Here is a 12,653-nt window from a genome sequence, read left to right on the forward strand (position 1 = left end):
TAGGGTAAGGTGCTGTGACTCACAGTGAAGTTAGCCAATGGCTTGAAGGGGGCTGACCCACTTCACTAAGCTGCATGCTATAGTGGGCAAAAAAATTTACTTAGGAACGCCACACCTAAAAAGGATGAGCCCGATTCACAAAAGTAATCTAAGACAAAATCCTAACTTTACGACTTTCAGTATTCACAGAAGGCATTTAGGAGTGCTAAAGATAGGATTCCTACTCCTAAACTGAGAACAATCCTAACTTTACGACTTGTGGTATTCACAGAAGGCATTTAGGAGTACTAAAGTTAGGATTCCTACCTTTACTTCTAAACTGAGAAAAGTCCTAACTTTATGACTGTCGGTATTCACAGAAGGAATTTAGGAGCACTAAAAATAGGATTCCTAACTTTACTACTCCTAAACTGAGAAAAAGCCTAACTTTATGACTTTGGGTATTCACAGAAGGCATTTAGGAGTACTAAAGTTAGGATTCCTAACTTTACTACTCCTAAACTGAGAAAAATCCTAACTTTAGTACTCCTAATGGCTTCTGTGAATACCGAAAGTCGTAAAGTTAGGATTTTGTCTCAGACTACTTTGTGAATCTTTTTACAAAAGAAACGGACGACGTAGGGTGTGCCTTGGTGCACTCTGAGGGATAGTTCTATCCAGGGCCGGACTGAGAACCAAAACCGGCCCTGGCAAAGTGCTCGGCCGGCCCCCTGGGGGGGGAGGTTGGGGAGCGACCGAGCTCTATGCCGGGGCCGGTTTTCGGACGATTTTGTTACAGGGCCGATTTTGCAGCTATGCTGCAAAAACGTCCCTGTAACAAAAACGGCCCCCAGGGCCCAAAACCGGCCCACACCCTTGCGGCGCACCAGGGGATTGCCCGGGGCCCGCAACGGCCAGTCCGGGCCTGGTTCTATCAATTGATATCTTTTTTGTTGCACCTCTACCAGCTACTAGGGCACCGTCCAACCCTAAACTATCCTAATAGGTACTCAAAGAATGAGCTGGGAGTGCAAAAAGGTTTTTTGTAAGAAAGTACAATTATTTAATCACAAGTGGTCACAACAAAATCAATGATTATCAAGCAACAGTTGGTCAAGAAAACAAAATAGTTCTTGTGTTCTTAGTATATTTCTCTTTATACTCCCAACAGCCGACGCGTTTCGTCCTGGAGATAGGACGTCATCAGGGCTGTGAATGTAAACACAAAATGCATATGTATCAATGACATATTACGTTTCATGAAAAAAAACAAGAAGACCTTGCTTGATAATCATTGATTTTGTTGTGACTAATTGTGATTAAATAATTGTACTTTCTTACAAAAAAACTTTTTGCACTCCCAGCTCATTCTTTGAGTACCTACTTTGTGAATCTGCCCGATGTTCCTATCTAAAGCACAGAAATTCTATATTGCAAAGTTGAGAAGCTCAAAGATACTGACTCATTCCTTTGTTTGCAGTCAAGTGCTTTCACTGGTTTGGCTGCCACATGATCACTATAAACCCCAGGCAAAATGCTAAACATTTTTTAAATGTGTATATGGCTAGCGATAAGAAAACGTACACTGTCTACAGGACATAGGTAAAGCCATAGACAGGACGCACAGACGGGTCTTTTTTTGTTCTATGTGGGAGCGTTTTCTTTACTCAACACACACGTTTTGAAAGCTTAATAGGAAGTCGGTTCTTGAAATAAGTTGTCTTTTCTCCTCACAAGTTAAGGAGGGAAAAAAAATATGAACAACAAGGCGGCGCTGCCACAACGGCTTCATTGTTCCCCGGCGTGACTTCAACAAAGGAACGGCTCGCAATTAAAACCAAGTGCTTGGGGTCACTACAAGCGAATGCTGTAACCAAACCCCTCCACTCATTAATAAAACACTATCGTCTCCACGTCACAAGCAAGGATAGATACACTGTAAGTCAACATGGAATTTAAAAAAGTCAAATACATATGTTGATGTGCGAATGCAGTCTATCCCTGTGAAGCGCTTTGACACGATTTTGCTAAACCAGCCACTGTTAAGACGCTATATAAGCACGAAATACCAAGATGAGATGAGGATGCCTCAAGTCCCGAGCCGCAGAAAAGATGAAGCAGGGAGTTTATTAACAGTATCAGGATGTTATCCTACACAGAGCCGAGCCCCGCTAGAAATGTCCCCACGAGAGTCCTGTCCCCTGGAAGGGCTGAACATAGCGCCTAGAGCGGCGTAGACGCGTGTGCGCGTTACCTTGTATTTGTCGAAGCCGGCGAGCTGCTCCGGGGTGACATATCGGTGCTCGAACATGTTGCCGTTTGCCTGTTGTGACTACACACTTGTCTCGTGTTGCTCCAGGCCCGCCCTCTCGGGCTGGCACTCTCCCCTGGAACACAGAGACAGCAGGGCAACGAGGACTCGCGGGCACTGAACGTATCTGTCAGTACCAGCCTCCGCAGCCCTGTGGCACAGCGCGCTGCAGTCAGCTCCCCTGACAGTGCTTAAGCATTTCAACAATGTGGCCACGAGGTTTATGCACACAGTTACTGATGTCTTCAATACTGGAGGGCGCGGTGAATGACGCGGGGTTCGTCACTCGTTTGAGCAGTTATGAGCAGCAGTAAGGGGAAGATAATGATGCTTATATATTTTATGTCACATATAAAATGGGATTACAAGGGTCGCGGTGGGCGTATGCCCCTATCCTTTCCCAGCATTGTCACTTCTATTGTTAAAACACTAGCAGGTGGATTGTTAGGCGAGGTGATGTTCAAAATTGCTTGCAAGTACGATTGGGGACAGCCTGTTTGTGCGTTTTGGAAAAGCACCCCTACCTGTTCATTTCAAGGCAGGGCTGTCTTTCCAAATGTGGGTGCCAAAATTGTGCTTGCTTGTCCCTGATTTTTAGGTCGAGCGCATGCACTGTCTGTTACGAGGCATACCAATACAGGGGCTTACCAAGAGCATGGAGCGTCTTGAAGCCCAGGGGCATAGCCTGGTCAGCAAGAATGCGGAGTCGGTGGGGTGCGGTCGAGCTTCAGGTTTTCCAACATTCAGGCTGGCATAAAATGTTACAATACATTATACGACAAGATGTTCTGCACTGTTTGGTCCTGTTTTAGAGGGGACTAGACCTCCCCTTCTTTTGTTTTGAGTTGTATCACGTTTTTGTACGTGTCTTATGTGTTTTCTACCACGTTTTCCTTTCTTTGTCTACCCTCACCACTGTTCTTCATCAAAAAAACATATTGCGCTCCATCCAGAGAGTTGGTCTGCACCTGGATGTATGATGCGGCCCTATGATGAAGCATGACACTGCAAAGTGTGTGAGGGCAGTATTAAGTCAAAAGGTCAAAAAGGTTTATTGCATAATTAATTAAAATCATTACAATTTCCACATGTATTGTGATACAAAAAATAAATGCTACTAAAAAGAAGATTGAACTCCTCCATTGTTAAAATGATTACACAATTTTAAAACAAGGTTCCTCAGGTAAGCTTCCACCGGCATTAAGAGGTCAGAATGTTTGGTACATATTAATGCAGGGTTTACCGGTCTTAGGGATCAGGGCAGAGTTATTACACCGCTTATTTCATCATGTCCTTGTTCCACAAGACTCAGGCATTTATTCACTTCTGCCAGGAATTTTGTTCCCCGGCATGCTAAAATGATTGAACTCCCTCCTAGCCAGCAAGTTACCGCTTGCCTACAGGTGCGGATTTTTAACTCGTTACAGATCTGTTTCAATAATCTTCGACGTTGCACCAGGAGAGCCGGACAAACGCACAAAAAATGGGGCAATGATTCCGTTTTGTAGCCACAAAGTCTACAGCTCTCGGTCTGGTGTTTCTCTTTCCACAAAGGTGCTAAGTCTTTCGAACTGTGCATACCCATCCTGTGGGCTGTAAAGGCTCTTTTTATGTGCACATTAAAATGCGAGGTTAAATATGCGTGTGGTCGACCAGCTGTGAAAGAGTTGATTCTGGTCCAACCATGTCGCCGCTTGAGCAGTAACACTTTGTCCTCTTGAAAAGATTTCAACCTTGCTGCCTTATTGGCTAGTCTACTTATTGTTGCTTTATCCGTCACAGATTCCCAAATTCCTTCCAGCCCCAGCTCTTTCATGCAGGTTTTCAGGTATTTTCTCCAAGGACAAGGGGTTCCAGTTGCTCCTTGATTTTTTATACATATATGGCTTCCCAGTTTAACCAATCCATCGAATCCGGATCTGCAGATCTTAATTTGTGACACAGTTTTATGAAGCCGCTCATGCTCCTATATTTCTGGTTTTGCAGACCGAATTCCAGCCTTACTTGCGGAGCTGAAGCACTCTTAGGGAGGTTAAAAACTGCTTTATAAATTTTTGTTTGGAGCTCGTTGAGCAGATCTGCTTCCTTGCCACACCAGGTGACAAGACCGTAAGATAATGATGGTAATATTTGTGCTGACATGACCTTCAGGAGGTGACTGTAATTTGGCCAATTCATTTTTGCTTTTAGCAATCGGTACGCAAAGATTAGTTTTTGTGCTTTTGCTCGAATTGCAGTTTTGTGCTCCGTTAGTTTTGCTCCATGGGATATTGTTACTCCAAGATATTTATATGAGCCTTGTTCGTTCACCTTTGTCCCGTTAAATGACCATGTGTAACTTAGTTTTTTTGGATCCACTAAACGTACTACTTTTGTTTTTTCTTTGTTTAAGTCCAATCCTTCTTGTCTTAGGTACTCTGGTAAGATGTTTAAAGCTCTTTGTAAACCCACTGGAGTTTTACTCAACAGGACAATGTCATCTGCATATTGCAGGCAGGGAATTCGCCGGTTTGCCAATGAAGGTGGATGCACCTCATCTGTGTCCAACACTGTTGCGAGATCTGAAAAGAATAGATTAAAAAGGGTAGGTGCTAGAACACAGCCTTGTTTTAGGCCCTGGAATGTTGGTATATTCCTCGTTGTGTACGCTCCGTCTCCCAATTTAACCTTTGCCCATGTATCTTCGTGCAAAGCTTTTATTGCCTGTATTAATTTTAAAGGCATCCCCCAAAGCTGCAATTTTTCCCATAGGCGCTCTCGATTTACTCTGTCAAATGCAGATTTGATGTCAACAAAACAGGCGTATAATCGTGCACCCTTTACTGCTATTCTGTCCATTAATACTGACAGGCAAGTTAAGTTGGTGGTTGTCCCCATGTCCCTCCTAAATCCCGTTTGGAACCAGGGGATTCTCTGAGATTCTTCTATCCAATCTTGCAGCTTAAGGAGGATACAAGAGACATAGAGCTTGGCTTCCACATCTATCAATGATATGAGTCGGTAATTTGTTGGGTTGCCATGGTCACCTTGTTTAAATATTGGGTGAATCACGTTCCCCTTCCATGATGCAGGAACCTGTATGTCACGATAGATTTGGTTAAACAATGGTGTCAGGATTTCTGCCCAAAATACTGGGTCATGTTTAAAAATGGCATTGGGCAGACCATTCGGACCTGGTGCTCCTTCAGCCTTTAGCCTAATAATGATTTTACACAGTTCCACTCTAGTTGTCAATTCTGGGACTATCATTTCCTCTTTCGCGCAGTCCTTTATCCCCGGTCCTTCTGAGCCTGTGTTGTAGAGTTCCAACTGGCCATTCTCTGCTGTATTTGTTACCTGCGTATTATTTGGAAGACCTACTGTTCTTGTGCAGTAAAGGGATTGCACATGTTGAGACCAAGCGTCGGCTCCTACTCCCGCTTCCTGAAAGAGTTTTTGTCCTTTATTTAGGTCATTGATGATGCCCCAAAATTCACGACTATTGGGTTGTTTTCCGGCACTTAACAATCTATTCCATAACTTCTCCTTGTAGGCTGATTTTGCAATGTATAAAGCCTTCCTGTAGGTACTTCTGGCTTCTGTCAGAACCCCTCTGTTTGTTGGTAACCCCAGCTTTTTATTCCACGCAAGGTGACGGACAACATTTGCTACCCTCCTTTTCTTTGTTCTCAGTTCGTTGGAAAACCAGGGCTCCTTTTTAGCGGTGGACTTACTCCGTACACCTGAGGTTGCAGGAAATTTGTGAAGAAGGTCCAGGACCAGTAGTTCCCAATTTTTTACCAGGTCCTCCTTTTTTTGCATCCCTAACTCTGAATATCTAGCCATTGCGGCACGAAGAATTCGTTCCAACATTTGACCTCTCCATTTTAGTTTCCTTAAGTTGAATTTAGTGGCTTGGTGAAGCAGACTTACTAATTTCGGTGCCAAGTTTAGCGCGATGTTTAGGGAGGTTATTTGGGGGAAATGGTCGCTTTCTGATCGTTGGACAATTTTGAAAGTCTCAATGGCTGGGATTAATTCGCCGCTTACTATTGTATAGTCTATTGTTGAGTGGACCCTACCACTCAGGAACGTAACGCCTGCCGGCCTGTCCCATGTCGTGTTACCGTTTAGAACTGTCAGACCCAGAGCTTTTGGGTCAAAGGCTAACCTAAGGCCTCCTTTGGGCAGTCGCTTGACTTCTTTTGCCCTCAATTTTCCATTGAGATCACAGTTAAAGTCCCCTGAGATTAATAGAGGACATCCTTTGTAAGTTTTTTCATCGTTTTAATCAGCGACATCAGGCACGTTTGTTTTCCTTGTTGTAGCTTACGGTCAGGATGGATATAAACATTAAGGATTATAATTTGCCATTTTTTGTGCCCGGATGACGTAGATTCTGTGATTCTAATCACTTGTACCCAGTTTAGTCCTACATCCAGTGCTTCTGAAGACCAGTCAAATCTTTGAGTGATGTAAGTTGATAAACCACCCCGAGGGTGTCCAAACTTTGAGTGTCTTTCTGCAGGGATGTAGTGGGTCTTGAAACCTGGTATTACACTTGGTGCTTGTTTCCATGTCTCCTGAATCAGGATTATGTCTTGGTTGGAAAAAAAGATTTGGGTATCATGGTCCAGCTCTATTTCGAGGAAACCATGTACGTTCCATGTGCATACAGAGACTTTTGTTGAGTATTAAGTCATTTGTTGTCTTCCCTTTGTTTGTCCTGGGTTTAGAGTAGATATGAGATTTACTTTTCCCATATGGATAACTAAATGACTTGTAGCTCCAGCCTATTGTAGACCCCACTTTAGACGGAAGGCCTGGTTTAGGATTTAGCAGGTGGGGTAAAGGCCGACCGGGTGGCCAAGGATTTTACAGCATTTACTCCACCTGCTAAGCTTTGAGATGTCCGCAAGCCTGGTGGACCCTGCCATCTCTATACATCGGCAGTAATCGCTGTCATGGTGGGTCGTGTCAATCTAGGAAAAGTTTAACAGACAGCTTCATCAAACACGATGGCTGGACAGCAAACTTTACAATGGTTTTTATTTTTCAAAAACAATCTCCCAAATCGGGGGCGCTAGGTGGCGCCGGACCAAGATGGCTGCACCGTAGTGAAGCTCTCGCCTAGCAAAGCCTAAATTTATCCTCTCGCCTAGCACACCTCATGGCATAACGCCCAGATCCTCCCTGAACTTGCGACAAGTCACCCCTTCGTGTGCCGGGTCCCATAGCATGCAGCTGGACTCCATCACGTTGCTGCAAACTACTGCCAGAGACGGGGCCTCCATTGTACACCCCCCCCCCTGTCGTGAGGGAAGCCGCCTTGGACATATTCTTAGCCGCCATCGCGGCCATCTTGGAGCGAGGCCTGGACTGCTGGGTGCCGCCGCGGCTGGAATTTGGGAGGCGGGTTGCACAGCTCGGCCGCTGCTAACCTCCAACAAGTCACATTCACCTAGCTCCATTCTACCCACTGGCTGAGGGGCCCCCTCCCGCATCATACAACTCTGCCTGCACTAAAGGTATGTCTTTACGCCTGCACTTCAACAGCGACCAAGGTCATTTGCGAGGCTACTCTCGGACACCTTCCACAGCAGCCTTCTCCCGCCCAGGGGGTGTTGGGCGGTATCCGGACCGGCGAAACACTTTTGTATCCCCCCCTGGGCTCTGCGCCGCACACGTAGTTGGGCCTTATACGTTGATCCGCCACAACTCGAGCAGAACGATCTAATTCACCAGCGGTGTGGTGGACACATCAAGGGCGGGATAACTCTCTCTTGTGTCCCGAGCGGTGCTGCGGGGGTCAGAATATTCACCTACTATATACTTTGGAGACCGGGTGGATCACGTGCGGCCTCCTCCCGGTTACTAGGCCCGCGGCTTCTCCCTCCACTCTCGTTTCTTGACTACCACTAATCTGGCGGATCCCACGGCCACGACATCGCGGACGCCGAGGCGTGTCATGGGCCGTGGTGACGCTAAGCAGTCCAAAATCCTGTTTGAAGCCAGAAAGACATCCAAAACAATGCCTGGGCCAGAGGGGAGCCCTACTACATCGACTCCGCCGGAAGAAGACTGGAAATCCCTACTTTTAGGCATGAAACAAAGCCTCTCGACAATAGGTGCCAAGATTGACACCATAAATTCCCGCATGGATGGAGTAGTGGCGAAACTGGACCAGCATGATACCCGCATAAAGGAGGCCGAGGACAGAATCTCCGGACTGGAAGATGGGGCCGCTTCTGCTAACCGTCAGGTCACTCAAATGGACAGGCTCCTCAAGATCATTGCAGACAAGAATGAGGATTTGGAAGCTAGGTCCCGCCGAAATACTGTCCGCATTTTAGGCCTGGTGGAATCTACAAATACGGGGAAAATGGAGCTCTTCGTGGAGAACCTGGTAACTGAACTGTTCGGGAAAGAATCCTTCTCCCCACACCTCATCGTCGAGAGAACTCATAGATCTCTCACCACCCGTCCTCCTCCAGGGGCTACACCTAGACCCATCGTTGTACGTTTTCTGAACTATAGAGACCGCGACGCGGTGCTACGCCGTGCACGCGAGATTGGCACGGTGAACTACGGCAACACAACCTTATCCTTCTTCCCGGATTTTACCCCCTCGGTGCAGAAGGCACGGCGTAAATTTGTGGCGGTAAAAAAGAAGTTACAAGCTCAGGAGCTCCCCTACGCCATGCTCTATCCTGCGAAACTAAAGGTCTCCTACCAGGGCAATCACCACATCTTCCCAAATCCACAACAAGTAGAGGACTTTCTCAAGCAACATAAAAGGGACCGTGCCAGGGGAGATGTGGATGGGCGCCGCTCCAGATCGCGCTCACCGCTGGAACAGCAGGACTGATGTTGGCTAGGCTTCTGCCTGGACCAAAGGACCCATATACCTGGACATTGCTGATCACGATGCACTGTGTTTCCTGTGAGGTACATTTACTGACTTACTATTCACTGGTCTGAGTGATACTCTGTGCTCGGCAACCCACCTCCATCCCAGGACGGACGACCGGGTTTCTACCTGGAGTCTCGTGGGTGCGAGTAAAGAGGTGGGAGGCAGGTCGGGCGACCCTAGATACGTTTCCCCAATGGGTGAACCCCTTTGCAACCTCTCCCTCCACAGGGTAGGGGTAACTGTAGAATGTTGTTTTATTTTTTCTTGGCTTTGGGTGGGTGGGTGGGTGCTCTTTGCCCGGCGGGTTGGGGTTGCCGGTGTGGGAGGGTGGAAGTTCCGACACACCATGGACATGGTCATAACAATGTTAGTACTAGTGTGGGTCGGGATTGCCAGAATGGGCTACGGGGTTTCTAGATACACTGATGATGTTGTTTATTGTGTGAACCTTAATGTCATGCTTATACATTGCACATTTCTGTATTCTTTGGGATGAGTGACGTAACAGACATGCAACCTGTCCAACAACTACAAATGATCTCATGGAATGTACGTGGACTTAACAACCAGAGGAAAAAAAGGCAGATTTTGGGTTACTTGGATAGACAGGGAGTGTCCATTGCCATGCTTCAAGAAACGCATCTAATGTCAGGCAATCCCCCATTGTTTGCATCCCGTTGGGCCTCCAGCAGAATATTCTCATCATATTCCAACTACGCTAGGGGGGTCACGATCTTAGTCAGACGAGGGGTGCACTTCACTCCGGCTGGACCTGAAGCTGATGCGAGTGGCAGATAGTGCATGGTATGGGATAGGCTCTACTCACATACAGTCCTACTTGCATGCTACTATGGGCCTAATACGGATGACCTGACTGCACTTCTTACACTATGGGGTAAAATTCAATCGATGGGAATTGCTCATGTCATTCTGGGAGGTGATTTGAACACCGCACTTCGGCCAAACATGGACAGATCCCACCCACAGGCGACACACTACACGCACACTCAGCGTGCCCTATCAGACATTGTAGAAGAACACCGCCTGATCGACGCTTGGAGACACGCACACCCCGCACTTAAGCAGGGCACACACTTCTCTGCTATACACTCCACCTGGGCACGTCTGGACTACATACTTTTGACGGCGGGCCTTTCCCCTTGGCTAGTCAGGGCCTCCCACCTTGCCCGTACCTTCTCTAACCACTCACCAGTACTAGTGTCACTACGCATCCCTCTAGATGTCTCCCCTTACTTACACTGGCGTCTCAACCCTGCACACCTAATCGATTCGGCCTTCAAAGCGGAACTAGAACAAGACATAAAAGACTTTTTTGACCGCAACATATCATCAGTATCCAGTCTCACAACAGTTTGGGAGGCCTTTAAGGTCACCGTAAGGGGGTGGTGCATTGCCAAAGGGGGTGGTGTCCTCCGATCCCTACGAGACGAGCTACATAAACTTGAATTAGAACTGAGACAACTGGAACAGGATGTTGACCATACCACACACGGCCACGCAGCCAGAGCTCAACTCTGAGAGAAACTCAATGAATATGCAGAGCTATCAGAGAAAGCTTGTAAGTTCCTAGGAAAAGCACACACTGCACGCAGATATGGTGAGGGCGACAGGCCAGGCAGAGCGCTAGCGTCTACTGTTAACCCTCCTCGATATCACAATTATATCACCACCCTGCTAGACGAACATAACATGCTCCAGCGGAGCTTACCAGACCAACTCAGGGTCCTCACTGAGCATTACTCTACGCTCTACACCTCCCAGAGATCCACTCCGATAAATTTAAATACTTACTTAGGTGACACTGCACTAGCATGGCTAGGTCCGCCCCAACAGAAATTCCTACATCACGAACTCGAATTAGAGGAAATAACAGAAGCCATAATGTCCATGAAATCGGGCAAATCGCCAGGTTCAAATGGCCTACCAATTGACTTTTATAAGGCCTACATACATGTTCTGGCCCGATCCTACAGCAAGTGTACTACACGGCTCTCTAGGAGGGTATTCTGCCGACCACTATGCGTGAAGCCCTTATAACATCACTGCTGAAGCCGGGCAAACCACCGGAGTCTTGTGACTCATATAGACCTCTATCTCTATTAAACTCGGACATTAAAATTCTAGCTAAAGTACTTGCATCGCGCCTCAACCTGCTGATGGAAAGGCTAGTTCTACCAGACCAAGCTGGCTTTGTCCCAAACCGCGCGACTTCCCATAATCTGCGAACACTTCAAGCAGTGATACAGGACATAAACCCCACTTGCGAGGCGGCCGCCATTTTTCTCGATGCCACAAAGGCATTCGATTCACTAGAATGGGACTACCTACTGGCGTTACTAGAACGGATGGGCTTTCTGTTTAGCTTCCTTGACTGGATTTGATTACTGTACCGCCAGCCCCAAGCCTCTGTTGTGTTAAACGGTCCCCGCTCGGCCCCCTTCGAGATTCACCGTGGTACACGGCAGGGATTTCCATTATCCCCAGTCTTATTTGCAATAGCAATCGAACCATTAGCAGCCAAACTACGCCAACATCACAATCACCGCTCTCTCATATATCCAAAGGCAATTACTTATTGCACTATATGCCGACGACATGACCCTTTACGTGCACAAACCTCAAGAAAACCTAAATCCCCTGTTGCGCGAGATTACTAAGTTTGGAGGTATTGCGGGAATACAAATAAACTGGTCGAAATCAGCCCTGTTTCCACTGACTGACAAGACCACGCAATTCCCCTTAGACTACCCTCTGATCTGGGAGGCAGATGAGATCAAATATCTGGGCATCAAAGTGACTAGACACCGTGATACCCTCATCAGGGCTAACTACGGGACGGTTCTGGACAAGCTGACTGACAACGTTACCAGGTGGATTCATCTCCCACTGTCAATGGCGGGACGTATCTCCCTGATCAAAATAGTAGTATTACCTAAACTGCTGTATCTCTTCACTAATATCCCGTTTAATCCGGGTGCTCACTTTTTCCGGGCACTTAACTCACAAATGTCACAACTCATTTGGGGTGGTAAACAAGCACGGATTGGCATGGGGACACTAATGCTGCCCTACCACCAGGGTGAATTCGATGTACCCAACTTCCGGCGTTACTATGACTGTGCGCAGGGCCACTTCGCAGCATATGGGCTTCATCCCCCCCCCCCCCGTTCATGGCGCATTTGGCGGTCGAAGACAGCTATATGAGGCCCGTACAACCATCGGGCTATCTCTACTCTGATGCCAAGATTGTGGACTGTGATCCCACCACGGTTGATTGTACAGTGCTTGCCTGGAGGCGCTTAGCTGAGGCCATGGGAACACCGTTCCTATACTCGCCACTCATGACCCTAGCGCATGACCCAAGACTTAGTATAACTTGTGAGGAAATCGGCCATAAAATGCTCACGAGACTAGCACTCCACACATGGGGTGACCTATATCTTCAGGCAG

The 12,653-nt window shown here is 47.1% G+C and overlaps 1 protein-coding gene across 1 annotated transcript in view; it reads right to left on the bottom strand.

The window, feature by feature from the left end:
- Window positions 1-2,358, bottom strand: part of LOC147724127 (ethanolaminephosphotransferase 1-like) — a 509,957-nt gene extending 507,599 nt beyond the window's left edge. The window contains exon 1 of the mRNA XM_086965725.1: window positions 2,234-2,358. Within this exon, the coding sequence (XP_086821851.1) occupies window positions 2,234-2,290 (57 nt within the window). The 5' untranslated portion in view covers window positions 2,291-2,358. The remainder of the gene's footprint in view (window positions 1-2,233) is intronic.
- Window positions 2,359-12,653: the final 10,295 nt, after the last annotated feature.

Source organism: Lissotriton vulgaris, chromosome 4_1, assembly GCF_964263255.1.
Source record: "Lissotriton vulgaris chromosome 4_1, aLisVul1.2, whole genome shotgun sequence".
Taxonomy (NCBI): Eukaryota; Metazoa; Chordata; class Amphibia; order Caudata; family Salamandridae; genus Lissotriton; species Lissotriton vulgaris.